Source organism: Centruroides sculpturatus, unplaced genomic scaffold (genome assembly GCF_000671375.1).
Source record: "Centruroides sculpturatus isolate CEXI.00-Female unplaced genomic scaffold, Cexi_2.0 scaffold824, whole genome shotgun sequence".
In the NCBI taxonomy this organism is placed as follows: Eukaryota; Metazoa; Arthropoda; class Arachnida; order Scorpiones; family Buthidae; genus Centruroides; species Centruroides sculpturatus.
In genome coordinates, this window is record NW_019385313.1 from 158,134 (window position 1) to 185,548 (window position 27,415).

Below are 27,415 nucleotides of genomic sequence, written 5' to 3' on the forward strand. Positions count from 1 at the left end.
GGGTTTTGAGACTTTATGTTAAATGAATTAAATATCTTCAAAAACTTAATTATTTTGACATTAACTGTGAATATCAAAATTTTTTGACTTTTTGATTTAAATAAATTTTTAAATAAATTGGATAATTTATTTAAGTCAGAATAGTTTTGATTATAGAAGAAATTCTTGAAGGATATGCATTTTAAGAATATTTTAAAATATTGTTTATTTTTTTTTTAAATTAGTATTTTAATTGAATTAATTCATTGATTTGAAATCAGTTCAATTTATTTTATAAATATCAAAATTCAAAATTTTTATTAGATTATATGTTTGTTTTTTACTAAAAAATTTTCAAAAATAAGTAAAGTTTATCCAAAGTAACTGTGTGATTAATCCAGAAAGAATTTATTTTTCTAATTTTTATAACAGAAAATTGGAATGCAGCCATTACATACAATATTGCTTACATAATACAGTTCTTAATACAAGTTGGTGCAATTAAAAATTGACCCTGATAGAGCATATTATCTACTGCAATCTTAATTGTGAGTTATGACATTTTTTGAATACTGATGTTTTTATTGATGAAATCAAAAATTCTTGTAAATCATAAGCAGAAAATTTATAAATTAGAAAAAAATTAAACACAAATTTTCTCAGTAGTATATCGAAAATCAAAAGAACTGTTATAGCGCCAAAGTTATGTAATGATTGCTTAATATTTATTCTGTTTTTAAAGAAACTGGTATATATCTAGTTGATAGTATAATTTTGTTTTTTATTATACATTTGAGATAACTGTGTTTGATTTTGTCTGATTTATAGTATTTTAGAAACATATACAGTTTTCATTTAATAGAAATTTATTCTAAACTTTCAGTTCCTGTATACATTAATTTTATCATCAAAAACAATTGTTTATCTAAGTTTAATAAACAGAATAATTATGATTAAAAATAATTTATTATTATTGAAAACAATATAAATTCATTAAGCTTATGAATATTCAGTTATATGATTTTGTAATTTTCAAATTCCTCGATTTATAAATTATATAAATAGACTAATGTTTCAATTATACATAATTAAAAAATTCCAATATTAAAAAATATCAATATCAAACCACAACATTTTTAGTTATTAAATTTAAAGAAATGAAAATTTGAATAAATAAACAAAACATTTAATTTTCCTAACAGGATTATCATAATAAGGTAAAACATTCTATCTATACACTAGATATCGGATGATATCAATAAAGGATACTGATTAGGTATGATACCAAGTTTACAACTTGATTTTTAATTTGTTTGGAGATAGTCTTTTGCCTTGGGGTGATAAAGATCATATCTTTTACAATTAAAAATTAATACTAAATATNTCCAGAAAGAATTTATTTTTCTAATTTTTATAACAGAAAATTGGAATGCAGCCATTACATACAATATTGCTTACATAATACAGTTCTTAATACAAGTTGGTGCAATTAAAAATTGACCCTGATAGAGCATATTATCTACTGCAATCTTAATTGTGAGTTATGACATTTTTTGAATACTGATGTTTTTATTGATGAAATCAAAAATTCTTGTAAATCATAAGCAGAAAATTTATAAATTAGAAAAAAATTAAACACAAATTTTCTCAGTAGTATATCGAAAATCAAAAGAACTGTTATAGCGCCAAAGTTATGTAATGATTGCTTAATATTTATTCTGTTTTTAAAGAAACTGGTATATATCTAGTTGATAGTATAATTTTGTTTTTTATTATACATTTGAGATAACTGTGTTTGATTTTGTCTGATTTATAGTATTTTAGAAACATATACAGTTTTCATTTAATAGAAATTTATTCTAAACTTTCAGTTCCTGTATACATTAATTTTATCATCAAAAACAATTGTTTATCTAAGTTTAATAAACAGAATAATTATGATTAAAAATAATTTATTATTATTGAAAACAATATAAATTCATTAAGCTTATGAATATTCAGTTATATGATTTTGTAATTTTCAAATTCCTCGATTTATAAATTATATAAATAGACTAATGTTTCAATTATACATAATTAAAAAATTCCAATATTAAAAAATATCAATATCAAACCACAACATTTTTAGTTATTAAATTTAAAGAAATGAAAATTTGAATAAATAAACAAAACATTTAATTTTCCTAACAGGATTATCATAATAAGGTAAAACATTCTATCTATACACTAGATATCGGATGATATCAATAAAGGATACTGATTAGGTATGATACCAAGTTTACAACTTGATTTTTAATTTGTTTGGAGATAGTCTTTTGCCTTGGGGTGATAAAGATCATATCTTTTACAATTAAAAATTAATACTAAATATAAATTGAAGGATCTCATGTAAAGAGAATTAGAACAAAATACAATTTAAATATTAAAAATAATATGAAATGATACAAATACATATGTCCAAATGTTTAAAATTTATTGGTTTTTTTCAGATAAAAAATATTACAAAACTACAAATATTTCAAAATGAAAATTAATGAGCACTACTATTGAATTATTTGGACTGTTAAATTTCACTCTAAATTATTTTAGTTTTAAACTATATTTTGTCTGTTGTTGCACCAATGAATTTGAATGTGTTTAGATATAGTTTTTTTTTTTTTTGTATCCAATTGATTTTGGAAAGAAATATTTTGTTGTTTTTTTAAATCTAGAAACTTTTCATAATTATTATGATTTTATATCAAAAATAAATCATTTAATTAAATTATATTACTGAAACTCTATAGAACTTAGTGTGTGAAAAATTTGTATTTAATTATGTTTTTTTTTTACAGAATTGAAAAAATATCTAAAGAATAATAGTTCTGTAATAAGTTAAGAATAATAATGTTACTTTTCCATGGATAAGTTTAAGTACTTAGTTTAATTAATAATTATTGAATTGAACTGCTTGAATTAATTATGTTTGATAAGGAATGAATGTTAGTGGTAGTTATTAGGAATGATACTAGAATATTAGTAAGAAATTAGACAAATATAAAAATATGATATATTTTATCAAATTATCAATATTTTATGAGTATGATTAATGAATAACAGTCCTTAAGAAAATGTCAACATTTATGTTTTATATTTTGAATGATACTTTCAAGATTGGACAGAATTTCCTAATACATTTTATTTATATAAAGACTAAAATCAGTATGCTAAATTTTGGTTCTGTATAATTTTAAAATCAAAATCTTTTGATTTAGTAACAGTATTTTTTGCAAATATAAATTTTTGATAAAATTTATTTATTATTACTAATTAGATAATCAAGTGATACATTCGATAGCTTTTGCGAATGACATAGTGATTATTGCTCCAACGGCTGCGGCATTAAGAAGGAAGATTTTATTGGTGAAAAACTATTTTGATGAGTTGAAATTGAAAATAAATCCAAAAAATCTGAGGTTATGATATATTAGGAATGGTGCTAATTTACCGAAGAAACACATGCGTTTTTCATCGACAAAGAAGAATTGAAAATAGTTCAAGAAACAAAATTCTTGGGTATCATATTGACACCAAAATTAGCATTTGAGAAACAGTATAAGAGGTCAGCCAATGGTGCAAACAGGTTATTAAATAATTTGGTAAGATTGTTTTTTAAGGCTAAAATAAAAAATATACAAGTGCACTTTCGGTTGTTTAACTCCATTATTATGAATTCAATTGGCTATGCTATTCCAATTTGGAGTCTTGGTCACTGGCAAAAAGTGGAGATAATTCAAAACAAGTTTATACGCAGAATTTTCTTTTTGGAATATAACACACCTGGTAGCGCAATCAGATTAGAACTGAGTAGATACAAATTATGTACATCATTAATGAAGAGATACATGAAATTTTTTTTTAAATTAAGAGATACTGAGAATTTATCAACGATATTGCTGTACCAATTATACCAGAAGTCATTGGTGAAAAAGAATGACAGTAATTGGGTGACTCAATTATCAAAAATACTGAATCAGTTTGGTTATTCTATAAATATATTCCTGGATCGACCAGAGTTAAGTGATCAACATTATCACCAATTGATGCAAAATGTTCTAGAAATTACTTTGTCTCAGGATATTGAAGGTTTAGATAATAGGAAGGAACCAGAGTGGTATAAAATAATTCTGAAGTATCCATTCAATAACAATTATATGTTAACAAATCTGGCGTTTAACGTCAAAAGATTTTTTGCACAACTTAGACTAAATAGAAAATTGATACTAATTAATAATAAAATTATTGATTTCTCTGGGAGTTTGTGTCCAAGATGTCAAAAAATAAATTCAAAATTCCATTTGTTTTGTGATTGTAAAGATGCTAAGGAATTAGCACAGAAACTAGATTTACAATGTTTACTTAAATGTAACAATGAAAAGGCAATGTACAAAGTATTTAAGAGAGCCACCAGTAGATATAATTTATAGATTATATAATTATACACGGAAGTTTATGTTGTTATAGAATAGGAATAATCAAATAAAAAATTCAAGAGTAAGTGAATTATATAAATGTAATTTTTGGTACAAATTATACTAATTAAGAACATGTATCTAGGTATAAGATGTTGGAGATTTAGGTTAAACTGGTTGATGTAGAAGGAAAATTTACTGGTGATAAGTAGAATTGGATTGTTATAAAAAGACATCCCTTGTAACTGGCCAATGGCCTTAATACTAATAAAATTGTTGATTGAGTGNCTCCTCTAATGTTCTGAGTGAGTTTTGATATTTTTAGATAATGTAATAAGCTTTATATATACAGAGCTTCAATTTGCTATTGAAACTGTATATATAAAGCTTATTGCATTATCTAAAAATATCAAAACTCACTCAGAACATTTAAGGAGCCAGAAAATGTAATTGTAGAATGATCAATGTTAATCATTGTACAATTAAAACCTTTTGAGTGATTTATGGTATTTTCACATAAACTTATGGAACCATTTTATACTCTGAATTGTTATTGTGTGATCAATTATAGTATACATTTTGTTTCTATAAGACATTACTTTTTTTATATATTTATAAGTCTAAATTAAGTTTCATTTTGATAAATAATTATTTGTGAAAGTACTGTTACTACATTGAATATTTCTGCTTTTCCTTAATAAAAGAAAAAGCAGAAGAAAACCTGAAACTATTCTCATTATTTCTATGTTAATTTTAAAGTTATTTCATTTCACAAATATATTTTATAAGATTTAATTATTTCAACCATATAATGGCCTGTGGTTTATTTTATAAAACAAAGTATCCTTAAGTTATAAACTTTTTATAAAAATAATGAGATTTTTTTTTCAAAAACAACTCACTTCTTTTAATAATCGTCTGGTTCTAGAATATTTTATACTTTTTAATAAAAAACTATCATAACTTCATAATTATGATAACTTTTTTTCTTCAAAAGTCTATCAAGTAATAAACACATGGTATGCTGGATGAAAAGTATAAATATCACTCACAAAACCAAAAATCAAGTTTGTACTTAAAAAAACTGAAAGGAAAACTTCAAACTTCAAAAGTCTATCTCCAATACAGTAATACCCTGAACTTACACAATAGGTGGGACCGAGCGGTAACCGTGTAAGTCGAGGTATAATTTCGCATATAAATACATACAAATAATTATTAATTGGGGCCAGAGACTAAAGAAAAAATTAATTTAGAAAAAAAATGTTTAATAAAATCTTAGATAATACATATGTATAACAAATTAGGCCTATATTATTTTACAATTTTTCACATTTACTTGATTATTACGCCATAATTTTAATATTGTTTCCATCTCAGCAATAATACTGTGACGTTTACGAATGGTGCTTGAATTTAAAGATTGAGCATTTTTCACAGCTTCGAGAATTTTTTCTTTGCCTTTTATAATTGTTCTGACCGACAATTCCGGTAGATCAAACTTCTTTGCCAATTCACAAATTTTCATTTTTGTATCGAAGTCTTTAATAATGGGTACGTTCGTAAAGTCAAACGAGTTAAACGCGTTAGTAACGAATCGTTCGAAAAGTCTAACGAAATAGGAATAACGATGACTTCATTCTCGCTTAACTCGTTCGACTTTACGAACATACCCAATGTTAACTTTACATTCCAAAGATAAAGTTTTTCTTTTCTTGTTTGATGCGGAAGAATTAGTTCTACTTCGTTTGGATGACATAGTAGAGTCTCTTGAGTCTCCGTAGATATAACAAACACAGAAATAAATAACACAAAATAAATTGTAGCTATGTGTGGATTCCGTGCGACACATCCGAACATGTAAGCCGAACAATAGTGTGGGGGGAGTGAGTAATCAAGGGTTGCGTGGCGCTCAAACAAAAGACGAATCGACGAGATTTGAAAATCGCGTAACTCCGGGTTCGCGTAAGTCGGGGTATTACTGTATTTTAAATAGTTGATTTTCTTTCAGAAATATTTTAAAAATCTTTATTCTGTATTGTCCAATTATCTGTTCTTTTGTATTAATTTTTACTTTGATTAGTTCAAAAAGGAAGGATGAGTGGCATATTAAATCTTTTTTTTCCTCTTTCAATGGCAAGATCACCTTTGATCAGGTTCAATTTGTGAGTTAATCATTAGGAAACTAGGTGTTTACAGTTCTTCCAAATTCTAATTTACAACATTAGTTATGTGGATTAATGAGGCATGTTCAATTGAAAACTGAAAAAGTGCCATTAAAAGTTGGGATGATGAGCACTGTCATAGTAATTTTGACACACAACACTTCCAAGTCAGAGACAACAATAAATGTGACTGGTAACATTATTGATGTGTGAGAACATAAGACAGCAGACTGATAAAATGGTAGCACCTTTTTGACAAAAACCAATCAATATTCCATTGACTCATGCAGGTGAGGAGATGACTACATGAGTTGAACACAAGTGTATGAGTAAAGTTCTAAGGTTCCAAAAACAGTCACAGTTCTGTGGAAGATTTCTACAACTGGGACTGCAATAAATGCTATGGCTAAGTTCTTCTCTATTTCTCCTCTAATGTTCTGAGTGAGTTTTGATATTTTTAGATAATGTAATAAGCTTTATATATACAGAGCTTCAATTTGCTATTGAAACTGTATATATAAAGCTTATTGCATTATCTAAAAATATCAAAACTCACTCAGAACATTTAAGGAGCCAGAAAATGTAATTGTAGAATGATCAATGTTAATCATTGTACAATTAAAACCTTTTGAGTGATTTATGGTATTTTCACATAAACTTATGGAACCATTTTATACTCTGAATTGTTATTGTGTGATCAATTATAGTATACATTTTGTTTCTATAAGACATTACTTTTTTTATATATTTATAAGTCTAAATTAAGTTTCATTTTGATAAATAATTATTTGTGAAAGTACTGTTACTACATTGAATATTTCTGCTTTTCCTTAATAAAAGAAAAAGCAGAAGAAAACCTGAAACTATTCTCATTATTTCTATGTTAATTTTAAAGTTATTTCATTTCACAAATATATTTTATAAGATTTAATTATTTCAACCATATAATGGCCTGTGGTTTATTTTATAAAACAAAGTATCATGTGTTGTTTGTATAGCCAGTCTGTTTTATAAAATAAGAGTAGGATGGAGGAGGAGAGGTTGAATCTTCATAGCAGGTATATATTTTATTAGCTATTAATTTATTAATTGTGAAGAATTAGTTTTTAAAATGTCATATATCTCACAGTTTATGTTAATAGTATTTTAACCAATTATTTTTCTCAATAATTTACTTTATACTTCTCATAAAAATACAAAATAGTAAAAAAGATGTATAAATCTTCAGTTTTCTAATAATTTTTTAAAATTTTAATTAAAGTACTAATCCTTCTTTTAATTTTATTTGAAGGATAACACATTTTAATAACTCAGATCTCAATTCATTTATATACTATACTTCATGGAAGTTCATACTAAACATTTTATATTTATGTATGCTGGAAGGAAATAAAAAACAAATTTTGTTTTAAGTAGTCAAGGAATTAGTTCACAAGACAAAACAATTGAAATATACCATTTGACAGTCATTTTTTGCCTTTTTGTTATCATGGTAACAATTTGGTTAATGAGTCTTTCCAGTATTTTAAATACTTTTCAGTTTTATGCAATATGCTTCTTGTCTAGTCTTATGTTCAAATATACGAACTCTAAGATGGCTTTCTCTTTTCCGCTAGACTTATTACACCATCAATGAAACGGAGGACAAACTTTAGAAAGACTTTTTATTTATTTGAGTATGCATTTCGGATAATTATATCCCTTTTCAACTCTTGTGTTACAACTATACAGGGAAAATCAGCATAATGTATACAAGTTAGCAAAATTTTTCCATAAAGTTACAAAATTGTAAAAGAACATTAGGAAACTTACATGGATTTTGAGAAATGCAGGAGTTGTGACATTAGATAAAATACAGATGGTGATTATTGATTAACAGGTATAAGCTACAATAATAATTAAATTTAAAATGATTTACAAAAGGGAATGTTTAACATAGATGTAAAAATTTTTGAACTTACAGTGAACATGACGGCCTGGTACATAGTGTTGGAAAAACATCACCAGTATACACAACACAATGTTGAGTTAATATTAAGAAAATTGGGAACCTTGATCTTGGTTACAGTAAGGGTAATAGAAACCTTTTGGAATCAGTATGATGAAGTGATATTAGTGCACCATTAAAATAAAGGGAACAGAAAGAGATTGTTTTAGTTTACAGTAGAGTTTCACAGGGTGGGATGGTCCACAAATTGTAAGTGAGAGAGGATGCATTAGGATGGCATCAAAAAGCATTGAAAAGGGAAGAGAGGTAGTGGGGGTGGCGTGGACATCCCTCCCTTATGTCCATCCCACCTCCACTACCTCTCTGTGTACCAGGCCGTCATGTTCACTGTAAGTTCAAAAATTTTTACATCTATGTTAAACATTCCCTTTTGTAAATCATTTTAAATTTAATTATTATTGTAGCTTATACCTGTTAATCAATAATCACCATCCGTATTTTATCTAATGTCACAACTCCTGCATTTCTCAAAATCCATGTAAGTTTCCTAATGTTCTTTTACAATTTTGTAACTTTATGGAAAAATTTTGCTAACTTGTATACATTATGCTGATTTTCCCTGTATAGTTGTAACACAAGAGTTGAAAAGGGATATAATTATCCATTTTCATACTCAAATGCATACTCAAATAAATAAAAAGTCTTTCTAAAGTTTGTCCTCTGTTTNCTTTGTAACTGAAGATTAGTGAAACTGATTAAAAATGTTCTTGTTTTATTAAATTCATTGTTGGATTTTAAAAGTGTGAGTTTTTTTGATCTTTAAAATTAATAATTTGTTTATAATTTTACAAGCTTTAATCATAATTTCAATAATTTTTATTCATTGAATTTTGAATCTGCTATTAATTGTGATATATACCATTTAGGATATAGTGTTTTAGGAAGTGCAATTTATGATTTTAGAAATGACATCTGGAAAATTATTTATATAGTTTTATGAGAAATTTATAAATTTTACAAAAACTTTGCTATTTGAAAATTTTATTTCATATAAAAATAATATTGTTTTATATAAATGATAAATCAATTTTTAGAAATTTATATTAAAAATTTCTAAAAATTAAAAATTGAATTAAAAAATCTGGCTTGTTTAATTTTTACTTACTGTTTTTATTTTTTCCTTGCACTATTAAAATAAATTTTTTTAATTTCTTTTAATCAAGTTTTGCTTTAAAAATTAAGATTTAGATATTCTCTACTGTGGATGGCAGTGATCATTTCCTAGCAAATACTGTAAAGATAACTAGATTTCACATAATAGATATTTTCAGATTTTTCCTGAAAGCTAATAAATCATCTTTTCTGTTCTTCAAATTTTATCTCATCTGTCATGGTGCTCAAAAATAATTCTTGAATTCTCATCAAATCTGCATGCAGAATGTGATGACATTTATAATATGGTATAATGTATATTTCTTTCAGTTCTTTACAGCAACATTTGCTATTGAAGCAGGCATGAAGCTTCTGGCCATGAGTCCAAAGTTCTACTTTCAGGAAGGATGGAATATTTTTGATTTCTTCATTGTAGCATTATCTCTTTTGGAGCTTTGTTTAGAAGGTGTGCAGGGATTATCTGTTTTAAGATCATTTCGATTGGTGAGTATTTATGTTTAAGTTTTTTTATTTAATAAAAAATATTAAATAAAATATTTTTTATTAAATTAAGTTTTTATTTAGTAGGTATTTAGTTTTAAGTTTCAAATTTTATATATAATGTGTTTTCATATAAATTTCTTAGATTAATTTAATATAAATTCAAAAAGTTTATAATGTGAATCTATATATATAAAAATGAATGTATGTCTGCGTGTCTGTCCTTCATGCATTACCACACCATTTATCCAATTGCCATGAAACTTTGGGAAGTTGTTTAATATATTCCCACGAAGGTTTCTGGCATAGTATGATTGCCATGAAGCTTTGGGAAGTTTTTTAATACACTCCCACGAAGGTTTCTGGCATAGTACATTTATCCTATGATAGATGGCATACATGTATATGATCATTTCACAGTGTGTTCGATTGATTTCAAATTGTGAAGACTATTTTCCCCCTTCAAAAAATATCTTTATATATGCATTTGTGAACTGTTATTTACGATATTTGTAATAATTTTTGTTTAATCACTTTATTTCAACTTTTTTGCTAATTATGTATTCACTAAACAACCGAAGTTGTAGGAGGAAATTTGCCTATTTTACTGATCTAGGGATCCCTCTTTTTCAAATTTTAATATAGACTCAAAATAATTTAAAAAGACAAATTACAATAAAACGGTTTATTATTCAACTATCAGAAATTTCACAACATTCCAAGGAAGAGAGGAAAGAGCAATTAAATAATTAAAATTGTAAAGGATTAAAAAAAATATATAAAAATGGGGAATATTGCACTTCTGACAATCACTGCAAGTATGTGGGCTAAATTTGGAGAATCTGTGTTTCTCACATGGACAACTATATGTGGCCGGCTCACGCGTCGGAAAACCTTCTGATTTATTCATGTATGCACCAGACGGAAGAACAAAAAACATCATGTATCCACAAGCACTCCAATAAATAAATAGAATTGAAATGACACTTTGAAACGTTTTCCCGATGAAAATGAATAATAATAAGTTTCAATAAAAATGATAAAATGTAAATTGAATTTTATCATAACGAGTTTGCTTGAATTTCCTTTCTTCTGAGATTGCAGCAATGCGCAACGGGTAAGCTAGTATATTATAATTATTTCATCTTTTCATCAAAACATTATAGATAAATAGTGCTATCATTTATATATCAACATATAAAATTTTATTAACTCTCAACAAATATTCTATACAAATCTGCTATCACTGACAAAGCATTAGAAATAATAGAGTTTGTAATTGTTTATCAGTGCTATTTCCAATTTGTATCTTTAAAAATGTTATGGTTGAATTCACTTAGAAGAGCATTGGATAAGGAAGTACTTTGCTGAAGAGAGCATTCTTCTATGCACCAGATTTTCTGTGTTATGTTTTACATACTAATGTAAAACATAACAGAGAAAATAGTAGGACTCTTGTTAAAAGAACAGTAGATAGTAGAGCAATTTGTTTAAATAACAATTAATTTAAAAAATGCACTATGTTAGCTGCATGTTTTAGAGCAGCAGTCTGCTTAAGGAAGCAGCATTTTAAGGAAGATTTACAAGGGTCCTTCTTTAATTTTACAGTATATCACTGCCCAGGGTACCTGGTAACAGAACTCTTGAGATTTGGTGAAACCTTCCATGGATTAGTTTTCTAATAAATGAACAGTTAAAAGATTTCTTACAGAATTACAATGAACAAACAGTGCAGACCACATGTGCATTTTCATCTCAAGAGGACAAGGCAAGAAGTGATTAACAACCAGATTTCAAAAATTACATTATCTTACTTTAAGATTATACTATACTTATTTTTATTTTGTATGTTCCATTAGAGAGCACTCAGAAATTTTGGAGTAAGAATGTTCACTAGGCCTCTTACTGTAATTTTGGGGAAATAGTGAAAGTAACATGATTGGAAAATATACTATACTAGCTGCAAGGACCCGCTTCGCTGGGCAAAAAGTAACGATAGTGAAGATTAAGATAATTACATTATAGCCAATCATACCCATTTTCACAGAATGCAAGAATTAGGTCCCCCGTTTCCAGACTAATTAGAGAATTTTTACACAAGTCTAAAAATATGTTCGATTTCCCTCAAAAACGCAAAAAACTGCCTGTAAATCTTGCATGCCGCTTTATATTAATACTTCATTTGTTACTCAACACTTCCATTGTTAACACTTCCATTGTTGACACTTCCATTGTTACACATCTTCAAAGTCAACCACTTTCAACCCCATATGCAAGAATTAGGTCCCCTGTTTCCAGACTAATTAGAGAATTTTTACGTCCAGTCAAACGAACTATTTTCAATTTGATCAATTTTCTGGAACGTTTACAATTGTTCTATAATCGAACCAATTCGAATTTAAAACGGTTCGAACATTTTTAAATCTTCGAAGTCAACCACTTTAAACCCCATATCTCCCTCACCCTTATAACTATCAAGACGCAACCACCATAGTGCACGAATGGAGACTTGGGGTTACTACCACATACAAACACCATTCATGTGCGATGTGTAGTTTTGGCTGAAAAGTGAAATATAGGGACACACACGTCCATTTATATATATATATATATATAGATTTATTGATTATTCAATAGAACAATAAAATAGTTATATAACAGTGGAAACTAACATATAAGTTAGAATAAAATTATTTGATGATAAATTTTAACATATCTAGCTGTGTTTAAGTAAGGCCTGAAAGTTCATGCAAATGTATATTTCTCCAAACATTTCTTTATATCTTTAGGTAATGTCTAAAAAATTGGTTTTTATGGCTTTGTAAAAGTTTTGAAGTAATGAGCATAATTTGGCACTTTTGATGTTACATTGTATTGAGTGCATAGAGTTGAATGGAAGCATATCTTGTACAAAATAAGTATTTCTGTGCCTGTTTAATTAAGCAAATAATGAGATAAAATAATTTAGAGCTAGTATTTTTGTTATATTTTCTCCTTTTTTATTTTTGTTGTTGAATATCAAAATACTTATTGGGTTGTTCGGAAAGTAATTTCGTTTTTTTCCCGTGAAAAAAACACAATATTTTTATAATAAATAAATATTTTGTTGAATTATATATCAACCATTTTGGTCAAATATTTGTTGTCATCGTTTCTGGTAGTAGCATGATTTCACATTCATAAAAGTTTTGATTGTTGCTTACAAAAAACTGATCCAAGTGATTTTTGACATTGTCATTTCAAGTAAATGTCTTACAGTTAAAAAAAATTGTATAGACCGGAACAAGTAATAATCTGAGTGTGTTCGATCTGGCGAGTATGGTTGGTGCGATAGCACGTCCCATCTAAGTTATAACAGTTTCTAACGAGTTACCAAACTTGTGTGAAATTTGACATTATCGTGGTAAAACACTACACCTGTTTTGTTGATCAATTCTGGCCGCCTTTTCTGTTTGATGATATTACTCAATTTGTTTACTCGATGGCAGTACACTTTCGAATCAATTGTTAAATTGTCTGGTAAAAGCTCCAAAAAAAAATTTCCTTAAAATCCCACCAAAGATAGCATCTCTCTTTAAGAACATGTGGAACTCATATATCAAGCTTTGAAACGAAACCAATTTGTTTCAAGTAATCATAGACAGTTCAGTTTGACAAATTTAATCTCTTAGTGATTTCACGTATTATTATTCGACAGTTTGCTTCAATCAGTATCTTTTATTTTGTTTTCATTGGCTTCAACTGCCCATCCAGAATGTGGTGCATCTTCAATATTGAAATTGCCAGAACGAAATTTTGTAAACCAGTTTTGGCACTATCATTCTGTCAATACATCTTCCCCATACACATCACACAATTTTTTTCTCGTTTGAACAGTATTCTTACCTTTTCAGTAATAAAGGAGCAAAATATACCAAAAAATGCTGCTTTCAATCTTCCATATTTGATGTGACACAAAAAATAAACTATTGCACAAAATCAAACAAAATTTTTTACAAATAAGCCTTAAAATGCTAGCTGTCAAAATATATAATGATAATACGGTTTAGAATGAAAATGGCGGGAAAAATACAACTAATCCATCTAGTGGTAAAAAAAACGAAATTACTTTCCAAACAACCTAATAATTTTGCATTAGTCCATACTAATTTCTTTTGGTTTGTATACTTGTTTTTTATTCATGGACAGAGAAAGAAAGATACTTATTAAATAGTTAGAAAGCAAAATTTTACTGAATCAAAATGTAAATGAATTACATGGAAATGCAGACATAACTATAAATTTTCCTGACGTTGAGCCAGTGTTGACCTATTTACAAGTAGGGAACAGGGTAGTGACTGCAAGTGTGTACAAAAGCCCCAACTGAAAAGTTGATCACACTAAATTAATAATAAAAGATTAGGAAATTAATAAAATTTTATTTCCTATTCTTATTAACTGTTTATTAATTGCTTATTTTTGTTACTTATTGTTAATTACATTTACTTTTAATTTTTATTGTATTTAAATGTTCATATTTGTTGTATTTTTTTTATTTTTATATTTATTCTGTTTGTGTTTTGAATGTTTCTTTCAAAAATGTTCTAAGTTCAAATGTACAATTGAAGAAGATCTATAAACTTAGGTTGAAAACAGTTTTGTTTCATTAAATTTTTACTGGAGTCTAATTTCTCACATCTCATAGTGGCATATCAGGTTTTCCTGACCTCGGCCGCACCCAGCGCAGATTAGTAAGTAGTTAGTAAATACGCCAAGGCGTTACTAGGGAAAGTTAGTACCCAGAGTGGTTTCCTGTTGCCTTCTCTGGGACGTGATGTTACGCGAGGGGAACTAATGCCTTCTGGGAGGACTTTGATGGGGAACTGGCCTCCTATTTAGTCGTTATTGGCAAGGAGAAAACCCGGAAAACTCCAAGCAGCCAGCCTGTCCGATCGCGGCACGAACCCATGACCGAACTCCCAGTGTTTAGGGTACAAAGACCACTCGGCCACTGGTGGGCCTAATTTACAGTGTGAATTTTATTTGTGGCATTCCCTCCAATTTCCAGAGCAATTACATTTAAAAATTTCTTATAACAATAAAAATTATTAAATTTATATTTCGTGTAGTAGCATTATGGACAATTTATCATAGTTTGTAATTTTTTATATACTGAACAAGTTGTACTCTTTAATTTTGTTAAAAATTTAACTAGTTGATTTTGAAAATAGAATTTTAATTTTAACAGGAGATTGAAATTACTCTCAAAGATAATTTTTGAATGTGTTATAGATATGAAAAACATAAAAGAAAAAGTAGAGAACATTATTCTAATACATTGAAACTTAACAGCTTGGGAGACCAAGAATAATATATTATTTGACATTAGATAACAATATAAGCAAAGATGTCACAGTTACAAGTCAATTATAATTACTGGTATAAATGTATTTTGTTTCTATCATAATTTTTTGATGATCAAAAATCTCATTGGTTAATACCATTCCAAAAATAGAATCTTTATTTTAAAACTCAACAAAGGCTTATCTATCAGGCCGAATGTTTGTTTTAATTAAGATTATTTGCTGGAAAAGTGTGTAAGGTGTGTTCAGTGACTTTATATATTACTGGATTATTAAAAGTCTTATTGAAATGTATTGTCTGGAATTAACAATTTGCTTTATCATATATATGTGATATTTTTGTATTTTATTCATAATAACTTAATTAATTGAAAAAATTCTTCAGTTAAGTAAACATTTTCTATATTTTTAAATTAATTTTGACAATAACACATTTTTAGAATTTGGTTTGTAGATCATTTAAACTGTATTCTATAATGTAAAAATTATTAAAGATCAAGAGTTTAAACTATGAGAAAATATGTAATTTCTTTCTAATTGCTTGATGTTATCATATAATTTAATCAAAACATAATTTTATTTTGGACATTTCAAAAGGTTTTATTTGTATTTTCAAGAAATTTGTATTCTGTCTTTAATTATCTCCAATATCTATATATTTTTTAATTAATTATTTTATTTTTTGTTTTATTTTGTTTTGGTCATTTATTTAAAATGACAAAAAGTGTGAATTATAATGTGAAATTTACTTCAATAAAATATTGATTCATTGTAATTCAGATATAATTTTTATTATATCTGAAAATAATGTGCTTATTAGCATTTAGGTAAATAATAGACATTATAACATATAAATGGCAACAATATAATATTAATATTATATGCAATAACATTAGTGATATTTTAATTTTAATCTGATTATGACAATAGTTTGAACAATAAAATAATAAATGACAAGACTATTTTCATTAACTTTTATTTTTTTGCAACAAATAGGACTTAAACAGAATGAAAAATAAACTGATACCAATAAATAAAATATTAATTCTCTGTAAAGAAGGAATAAAATTAAGTTTTGGTTAAAAAAAAAAGGCTTTTAGTTCAGTTTTTCCAAGCCAAACAAGGTGTATGAAAATATTTTATATTAAAATTTATATAAATTGTAAAAAAATAATGAGAGCTATTTCTGTATGCTATAATAAAACAACATTAATTGGATAATGATTGTAATTTTTTATTTTTATTGTTGACATTAAAAGAAAAACTTATGAAATTATATGATTAAAATTTTGAAAACTGTAAATTCCTTTTATTTCTTTATTATAAATTTTATGTTGAAGAGTGGTGTACATTATTAATCTTATAAAAAATTTCATTTATTTTTAAACTTCATAGATTACATATAAACTATATTATTGAGTGGTTCAGATGTTTATTCAATCATTAATTAAATCTATTAAATTCTGAATATTTAGAAATATAAATAAGTAATCATAAAATATGTAATAAAATCTATGTAAAATAATAGAATTTTTAAATTTTTTTTGTAGCTTCGAGTATTCAAATTAGCTAAATCTTGGCCCACTCTTAATCTTTTAATTTCAATTATGGGTAAAACTGTTGGTGCATTAGGAAATTTGACATTTGTATTAGGTATCATCATATTTATTTTTGCTGTGATGGGAATGCAGTTGTTTGGAAAGAATTATTTTGAAGAAGTTCACAAGTAAGAATGACTTTGAAGTATTAATTATGTTTTGTAAATAATAAAATTTATAGAAAATTTAAAAATTGTTTAGGTTTCCAGATGGAGAAATGCCTCGCTGGAATTTTAAAGATTTTATGCATTCTTTTATGATTGTTTTTCGTGTCCTTTGTGGTGAATGGATTGAATCAATGTGGGATTGCATGTGGGTTTCAGGCTGGCCCTGTATTCCTTTCTTTATGGCCACTGTTGTTATTGGCAATCTTGTGGTATGTTAATTAATTCAATTATTTCATATAAAAAAATTTTTAAATAAAAATTATAATAAAATTAATTTAAAAATAAAAAAACAACTTACAATTTAAATGAATTTTAATTTAATTCTTTATTATATATTATGAATTATATAACAGGTGCTGAATCTTTTTCTTGCCTTGTTGCTGTCTTCATTTGGTGCCTCTAACCTGTCCCAAGCTCCTTCAGACAGTGCAGATACAAAGAAATTAGCTGAAGCATTTGAACGGTTTTCTAGATTTTTTAATTGGATCAAAGGATTATTTTTGGCTATAGTAAAGGTAATTCAATTAAACATTAAAAGTTAAATTATTAAATTTATTTTGAATTATTTATTTGTAAATTCTGATTTTATTGTGAATATGGATATTGTTATTAACTTTCTCTGAATTAATTTGTTTAAAACCTATCATCAGCATTTTTTAAATAAAATTTTAAATGTTTATAATACAGACATCATCAATAACATTTGTATAATTCTATAAAAAAAGAAAGATTAATAGTTATTATTATTATATTGAAATATTTATAAAACTAATTTGGCTGCAATTTTAAAAAATTGTAGACCTATAAATTCCCACTGTCATGTTCTATCTGTCCTTTTTTAATCTCGAGAATGATGTTAGATAGATGAAAGTCAAGACCAGATATGGAAAGCTTAGGGGTAATAGGGACCAATTAACTATATATGAACTTCCTCTTTGGACCAGAAGTGATGTCATTTCAATTCAAAACTTTTCTTCTGAATAGAATTAGATACAGGGTTCCTACGCACCTGGAAAGTCAGGGAATTTGTCTTCTTAACTGCCTTGTTGATTTTGTTTGTGGAATATGGCTGACCAAGTGTAGCCATCTGCAGATGACAAGAAGTAATGCTGCAACTTTTATTATAAATATAGCAGAATCTATCTGTTTTTCTATCAAAACATTTTTAGTATTAGAGGACACCACTAGATGTACAAATCCATCTTTTATAAAATTTTTGTGTCTTTCTTATGTGTTTAACTGCTTTCCTTGTCTGATATGATTGAAACCATTTTCCAGACACACTGAAAATTTTTTGGGTCACTTAGTGCTGAACCTTGCACAATCACATATAATGAATTGATTTTAATTTTATACATGTAATAAATCTTACTTATTATTCTATTGTATTGTAAAAATATATTTTAAAATCACTCAAAATCAAAAGTTTAAATCACATCAAATTGTTTAATTTTTTAAGAATTTTGTTTTAATGTTTTGACAGTTAATACAAAGGTTTACTTTTACTGATAGTTGCAGGTCACCTTTAAAACTAACATTAATTGTTTATGTGAAGAATTATTATAAAATGCAACACTGATGAGAGCATTGCTAAACTCTGGGAATCAAACAGTTCTAATATAATATACTATCAAATCAATTAGCATTCTTAAATTTTAAACATTTTGAGATTTTAAAAACGTTTTATTTTGAATTTGAGAGAGTAATCTGCAATAATACTCTCTTGATAATGTTACATCGATTAAAATTTTTCCAAAATATTTTAAGCACAGTACAGTACTATTTGTATATCAGAGAATACTGTTTGTTGATTTTATGCTATCTTGTGTTTATTAGATTTACATACAAATAATAATGATAAATGATGATAAAATAAAAAAGCTTATGTTTCATTTGTAAATTGCTTATTTTTTCATTACATTGAAGTTGTGGATCCTATCAAACATTTTTCTACAGGATGTATATACTATACTTTTTGGCACAGTCTTTGGAACATATTAACTGTGTAAAAGAGGGATAGATGTACTCAATGTTCACAGTAAGTAAAATGCTGTTTTATTATGTCAATATTCCATACTGTAAGAAATGTGAGGGCTAGGGAATTTGGACAAAGTTAGTCAGGGAAAGTCATGGAATTCAAAATAAAAATTGGAGTAGGAACCCTGTACTTACATGACTGGCATGACTTCATTGTTAATAGGAAAAGTATGATGTACAGGGGCAAGATACTACTAAACGTAAATGCATTAAGACAAAAATTTCAGCCTGGCATTGTGACAATGTCACAATAAATAATTACTCATTTTATAATTGTCATTTTGAAGAAGAATAAATAATAATGTTATTTAACATTACTTTTTTTTTTATTAAAAGATTATTTAATCAGATTTATTTTCATACATGAGAAAATATTAATTAAAAAGACATTTCAAAAATTACAGTATTTAAAAATTCATAAATAACTTCCATAATGTTGAAGGAAAAAATTTGTATAATTTATTTAGTTTTTGTTTTTCAAAATATGGAATACATTACTGAAGATAACACAGAATTAATCCTACTGTATTCTGTATCAGTATTTTAAAAGCACTCATATTCAAATATTTGGATCCTCTAAATACTCATTTGAAGAGAAAAAATCTTCAAAGATATTTATTAAATGCTTTTATCTAATCAAAGCCAAATGATTCCAGTAATGAATCATGTTATTTTTCAGCTACTATTAATGATTAAATTCTAAGTAATTTGGTACTAGATGTAGGCATTAGGCACCATCTCTTATTAAATTTAATAAGAGATGGCAGCTACTATTAATAATTAATATTAAATTATTAATAGTTGCCGAAAAATATCCTGATTCATTACAAAGATATTTTGGCTTTGATTGTTAACATTGGGCTTTGAGTTTATGTATGCATTTATTTAACTTTCTTTTGTATCATGTATTCAAATTTCATCCATTTCTAATTAAGATAGAATGTTGAAACATTGAAGACATGCTTAAATCTGATAATGATGCATTTTTAATAATGTTTTAGAGCAGTGGTTCCCAACCTTTTTTCATTAGCGTACCCCGTGACATGTCATATCTCTAGATTGTACCCCGTGACATGTCATATCTCTAGATTGTACCCCGTGACATGTCATATCTCTAGATTGTACCCCTCATTTAAGAAATTTAGTGAGTAACCGTATTGTTAATTTTACATATTGTAACTTTAAATTAAAGAAAAAAANAACGAATCAACTGTATATGATTTTTGAGAGATGACAGTAAATATTATAATTTCATATCAGTATCTCAAGTTCATTGGCAACTGTTCATGTTCGTAAAGTTAGCCAGCAAACTGTTTGATCAGTTTACCAAATGTCGATAGTTTAAATCTCTCATTTAACGACAAATTATTTTTATCTTTAATCACTTAGTAATATAATTTAATTCTTAAAATTTATCATTAACTTTGCAGAGAAATAAATTTTGTTGAGTTGATGCTTCATTTGATGATTAAAATGATTAAATTCATAATTTAAGTGATAAATTTCATAGGGAGTTTCTCAAATTGAGGGTCAAATCACAAATTCCTGACTTTGATTTCTTGAAAACATCCCATTTCTGGACATGCATTTGTGCCTGTTTATTCATTTTCCTGTGAGGAATCATCTCTTAAAAGTTTCATTATTTTGGAAACACTGTATATTTAAACTGGAAGAAAGAAAAGATCGACCTGGAGGAGGACTCAAACCGTAACTCCCACTTGCTGTGCAGATTCATTGCCAATTACACTACCAGGACCTCCAGCTCAATCTCCTCTTCTATGTATAGCTAGACACCAATAGTAATATAGCCATGTCTAGGCTGATAGAATTTGGCATTGGTTGGTGTCTAGCTTTATAGTATATCGGGTTTAGCGATGTTGTTTGCTTCCATGTATATTTAACTTATGATATAACCATCATTGGTTATTCTAAAATGATTTAATTAAATTTAATTGACTTCATTCTCAAAATTTATTATACTTTTTTATAATAGAGAGAAATTATAGGGACAAATTAATCAGTAATTCAAAATTATTATTGCTGAAATATAGCCCAATATTATAAGGCAGTTAATGTAGCTTTATAAAATACTGATTTAGTATATTTTAATTTTTTTTATAGATATCAAGAGCTTATTGAATTTTTAATCAATAAAATTAAATATATTACATATTTTATTATGATATAAATGGCATATTTTTAATTGGTCAAATTGCCCAAAAACTGAGTCTTTAAAAAATTCAACTTTACAGCTGCTATAATAATCTAATAAAATAATCTTTATTTTTTGTAAATTCAAAAATAGAAAATAGTGGTTGCTGATTTAACACTTATTTCCAAACTAATAAAGATAATGTTTATAATTTTTATGAGAGCTTGTAATGAGTTGCTTCAAAGTTTTTATTGAGACACCTTATTCTTTTTGGAAAATTTTTATTACAGTTAATTATTTTTTTTAATATGTAAAGTTAATTGTATTAAAAGAATTTTAATAATACTGTATATTTTAAAATACTTTTAAATTTGATATTTATATACTACAAATGTTACTTTTATAGTCATTTATTCAGTAATCATTTTTAAGTTACTGTTACCTCCTCCTTCCAATATCATTTCAAAATCCATTTCTCTCTATTTTGTTCTTTTTAACTGTAAACTATAAACAATCTTTTTCTTGTACCTGCTATTTTTCCTGTCGGAAAGAAAAATAGCAGGTACTTCAGATGAAATATTTGAGATGATGATTAATCTTTCCTCTTGTTTTTTTTTTCTCTGTTGTCTTACTCATAGATCTTCTTTTCCAATTAGATTCAGATCATTTTCTTGTTTTATTTGACATTTATTTTATTTTTATTATTCTTTATCAGCACTACATATTGCAACTTGTAGCATTTGTTTCATTTGTGTTGTTAGTGTATAGATAATAATTTGCATATACAGTTTTATTCACTGTCTTTATAAATATTACTATTCTTGTCTATCTTAATATTTTTCAATGAAAATATATTAATTGTAATTGGTGTAGATACATGATTTAATTGTATTTTAAGTACATATTCTAAATCTCTAAAAATTCATAATTTTTTCTTTGCTTTCTGTGACCTCTCTGACTTTAGATTTGCAACTCTAAATGAATAATCAATCATTTCATCATTACAACAGTAAATGTTAAAGATTCAGGTTATGATGATATAGCTAAAATTTGATATTTATTATATTTAATTTGCCTTTTTTAGTTGTGTTAGAAAACTAAATAATAACTTTTCACATTACATATATCCCTTGATTAACACAGTTAATTAATCTCTTGAACCTATTGCATTAATCAAAATATGGTATCTGTTATCTCAATTCAAAACTTTCCCCTGAAAGCAGTTAATAGATGACCAGCACAACTTCATTGCTAATAGAAAAGTATGATGTACAGGAGCAAGACACTACAGTACTAATTTGAGGTGGAGAGCATATATTTTAAATAAATGAAATCAATTAAAAATATGATTAAAAATTGCAGCTAGGCATTGTGATGATGTCACAATAAATAATTGCCCATAATATGTTTAATTAAACAATAACATTTTTAAACATTGGGCTAGGCCAGTGGTTCTCAATCTTTCTGAGGCCATGGAACACCATTTATATACTTCGTGTTTTGCAGAGCATTAGTTAGCATCAATATATTAAAAAAAATGAATAAGCAATTCTGTATTTACTATTCTGATGAAACAATAAACTAATAATCTTTATTGTAATGAATAAAACAGAAACATGGAACTGTCTACAAACAAAGTAATATGTTGTGTCTTACAAACCAAGCAAATTAAACTTTCAATAATCCTATTTAGATTAAGCATATTAGATTTTCAGTAAAACTTTAAAAAAATTATTTTCTATGGAACACTCAAGGCAAGTTTGAGGAATGCCAGTTAAAAACCACTGGGCTAGGTGGTAGTTATCTGTATCCTACTGAAGGCTGTTTGAGGAATTCAATAGCCTATGGAAGATTGCACTTTTACATACAAGACATGACAATTTTTTCAGCCTTATTTTTGCATCTTATATGCTGTAAAATACAGTTATTAATGTATAAAATTTTGTAATTATAACAAATGCAACAGGCAGATAAACAAGTGAATCCTGAACATGGGGTGAAAGGTGTTAAATTAAACCAGTGTCATGCTGGCAACATCAAACTTTGACACCAGCACCCATATACAATAGTTGAAAATAAACTTGGGGTACGTTCGTTCGTTAAGTCGAACGAGTTAAACGCGTTAGTAACGAATCGTTCGAAAAGTAGTAGTCTCGCTCAGTGCGCATGCTCTGCGGTGATGACGTTTCGAACGAAACTCTAACGAAGTTTACGAAGGAAAGAGTTGGTTTACTTCGTTAAGAAAATGNTCATTTAAGAAATTTAGTGAGTAACCGTATTGTTAATTTTACATATTGTAACTTTAAATTGAAGAAAGAAAACCTAAAAGAAAAAATGTATAATAAAGTTGTGATTGTTGCAAGGAACATTTTTTATCTAATAATTTTTTAATACTATTAGTTTGTGATACATATTATTTTTTCTGCCATAATAACTAACTTTTTTCTGTACCCCTAAACAACCTATCACTTACCCCTAGGGGTGTGGTGTACCACCATATTGTTCGTTTCGTATAAAATGAAAATATGTAGATATTTCCCTTTTTTTTCTTTTTTCCCTCCTTGTCCTTCGTTCCATGGAACATTCTGGAACCTTCGAACCACGTGGGGGGAATCGACCTACTTGGAAAACAAAGGAAAAAGGGGAGCCCTGAGGGTGAGAATGAGGGAACGGACACTCTTAGCCCGGGCGTCACAGAGGAAGGACGTGAAGTAGAGATCTCTGGACTGTTTTCGCAGCAGTCAGGGATAGACCTGGACGATAGGCTAAGGACGAGTATCGAAGGACCCACGGAACTTTGGTATTGGAGATCGCACGAGATTAGTTGCGGAAGATCCCTTATTCCAGCACAGTGAATATTTCCCCGGCTCCCCTCAGCGAACCGAGAAGAGTACGTATTGGCCATCTTCACTAAGACTAGAGCGTCGACCATCTTTGGGTACCCATCTCTCATTCCTGTTTCATTCTATACGTCTTACATCCTGTCCCTTTCTGTTTTATTCTTGATAATTAGTAATTAGTCTTAAGCCTTATATGTATACGTATTTTTGTCGCGATCTAAATTGTCGGTTAGATCTTAACTTCATCGCGGTTTTGTCTCAACATTCCTACCTGCGTGTGGGATTCTTTGTTCCTACGGGTAAGCCCAGTACCTAAGGGAGTATCGGAATCAAAAGATCCTGTAGTACTAAAATTTAAAAGGAGTAACCTACGGTGAAAAATAAAGCTTTTTTCGTTGTTTTATTCGTATTCCTTTTTCTTGCTTTACAACTCACCATTCGGTGACCACAGGGGTACGCGTACCACAGGTTGGGAATCGCTGTTTTAGAGGATGGATCATTTGAAACACAATAAACATAACCAAATGTATAATTTAATCATGTGTATAAATGCATTGTAGTGATGTCTAAAGTGGGGGCAGCACCACTCCCACTATTTTTTCTCCTCCAATCATGAAAAAAAATTATTAATAAAAGCATTTTTTAATGGGTGTTATTCTTAATTTATTTTATACAGGAATATTTTAAATGACTGACAGATACAGAATCATGAAATTCAAATTTGTATGTTAATTCAAAAGTTAAAAAAAATGTAATGTAATACAATAACACAGAAATATTTTAATAATAATAGAATAGCTACAGAATAATATAAATATTTAATTCAGTTTAAGATAACAAATTTTAAGATAAATGAAGCAAAATCAATATTTAAAAAGCAATATATCTTTTTCAAGAAGTCAAGAATCTTTATAAACTTTGTAGAGTAATTGATTTTGATATTCTTTCTCACACCTCCGGAAAATAACAGTCTTACAATTATAGTCCGGACAGTTATATCAAATGTATATTATATTTTTTATTTGTGCATCACTGGAAAAAAGTCCTGTAACGTTTTGCATAGTGAGGCAGATGAGCAACCTCTAATAAAAAGTTGACTTTGCCATAAGACTGTTAATTTCCTGAGGTGGGAGAAAGGACATCAAAAGACTCATTACTGTATAGTCTTTAATTTTGAAATTAATTTACAGTTTTAGTCCTGGCAGTTATATCAAATTCTAAATTCTTCTTAGAAGTGTTTTTGAAATTAAAAAATAACAGACCATAAAAAAATGATATACCTTACAGAGTGGTTTGAAGTTTAAACAACAATTTCAGCTATTTTGAGATTTTGATAATGAAGGCCAAATATCCTCAAAAGTATTCAATTTAGATTTTTGATTTCTTGAAAGAAGTATATTCACTAATGTATTAATATAGAGTAAGCAAACAGAGTATGAAACAAACTAAAATAACTTAAATAAACCATTATATCAAATTTTTAAAAAACTGCTTAAAAATTCAAATTCCTGAAGAATAATTAATGGAAACTTATAAATATTTTCTCATTCACTTTTTCAACTGACATCGGGATGGAGAAGTTTGAAAAATGTTTTATCAATTAATGAAAGTGTGACTGTTATAATCTTAGTAGATTTGTTTTTCTCCTTATTTGATTTATTATATTTCAAATACAAAGTATTTTAAATATTTCAGAATACTTGAGATACTGGGTTTATGATAAGAGTAAACAGTTTCAAAGAGTTATTATGTAATTTAGAATAAATAAAACAAATAATAAAGTTGTCTTATATTTACAGGGTGGTTAATAAATATTTTAAATTATTGATTATCATATTAAATATATGTAAACTATCTTGTCATAATATGCATCAATTGCCACTGTCTATCTGAGGACAATAAAATAAATTGTAGACAATAAAAAATGTCTTTATTTAACAATATTCTCTTTTATAAATTATCAAAATACATTTTGGCTTTATCAAATTTAAGCTCTCTTTAGTTAAGAAGTTTATAGCAATAGTCTTAGAGAAACAACACCTCTCTGACATTACAACAAAACCAGAACATCTGATACATACATGGTAAGAATGATTGAAACTATAATATCTATCCAATAAATTGTATAGATATTAAATATTATATTATAATAAAAAATTTTTCTTCCACTTTTTGAGGTGGAAGAAAAAATATTTTCACATATCTTGCACTCTCAGCTGCTTCATGGCTGCACACACAAATTTTTCTGCTTTGTGCTACATACAGTCACCCATATAGATACAAACAGGAATATAAAATCTTATGTTGTCTGTGTTGTTCCTAATACAAAAGAATGACAAGAAATTAGAATTTAATTGAAAATAAAAAGAGTAAACTTAAGGTTTGTTTAAAAATATTTGAATTTTTAAATAAACCTTAGAAATGGATAGATATTCTCATTTCTTTAGAAATGGTTAGCATTTCCATGAGATTGAGCATAATACTTAATTTAATAAGTATTTAAGATTAATAAATAAATTTATATGTTTATATATATTTTTTTACTTTCTTTTCATACTGATATATTGATTTAAGAAAATTATTTAGGCAGTGAGAGCTAAAGCTAGAAATCAAATAGCTGATCAAACAACTGAAATTAGAGAAGATATGGAAGATTTACCCCCTGGGACTGAAATTTTGGTAGATGGTCAAGTTCCAATGAAAGATAAAAAGAGTCCTAAAGAATTGACAGAATTAGAAGTTGTTGTTAGTGATGGTCTAGAAATTGCACTTCAAGGTATTTGATTTTATTAAATGTTTTCATTTTCTAAGCAGTTTATATTTACATGTATTCATTTAATTATTATTAATGCTTTGATATATAATAATCGTGATTTCTTTTTGTTATAGATGATTTTTTTTTTTAATTTTGAAATTTTTAGAGCTGATAATAATCAAATAAATTTAACGACTTCAAGCTTTACAAACATCAAATTTTAACATTAAATTAAAAACGTAAAATTTTATATGTAATTATTTTTAAANCTAACGAAATAAGAATAACGATGATGTCATTCTCGTTTAACTCGTTCGACTTTACGAAC

General features: G+C 27.1%; 1 protein-coding gene across 1 annotated transcript in view; it reads left to right on the forward strand.

The window, feature by feature from the left end:
* Positions 1–27,162, forward strand: part of LOC111637513 (sodium channel protein para-like) — a 179,834-nt gene extending 152,672 nt beyond the window's left edge. Inside the window, exons 13-17 of the mRNA XM_023383020.1 lie at positions 10,026–10,199; positions 17,089–17,264; positions 17,338–17,512; positions 17,657–17,818; positions 26,919–27,162. Of these exons, the coding sequence (XP_023238788.1) occupies positions 10,026–10,199; positions 17,089–17,264; positions 17,338–17,512; positions 17,657–17,818; positions 26,919–27,116 (885 nt within the window). The 3' untranslated portion in view covers positions 27,117–27,162. The remainder of the gene's footprint in view (positions 1–10,025; positions 10,200–17,088; positions 17,265–17,337; positions 17,513–17,656; positions 17,819–26,918) is intronic.
* Positions 27,163–27,415: the final 253 nt, after the last annotated feature.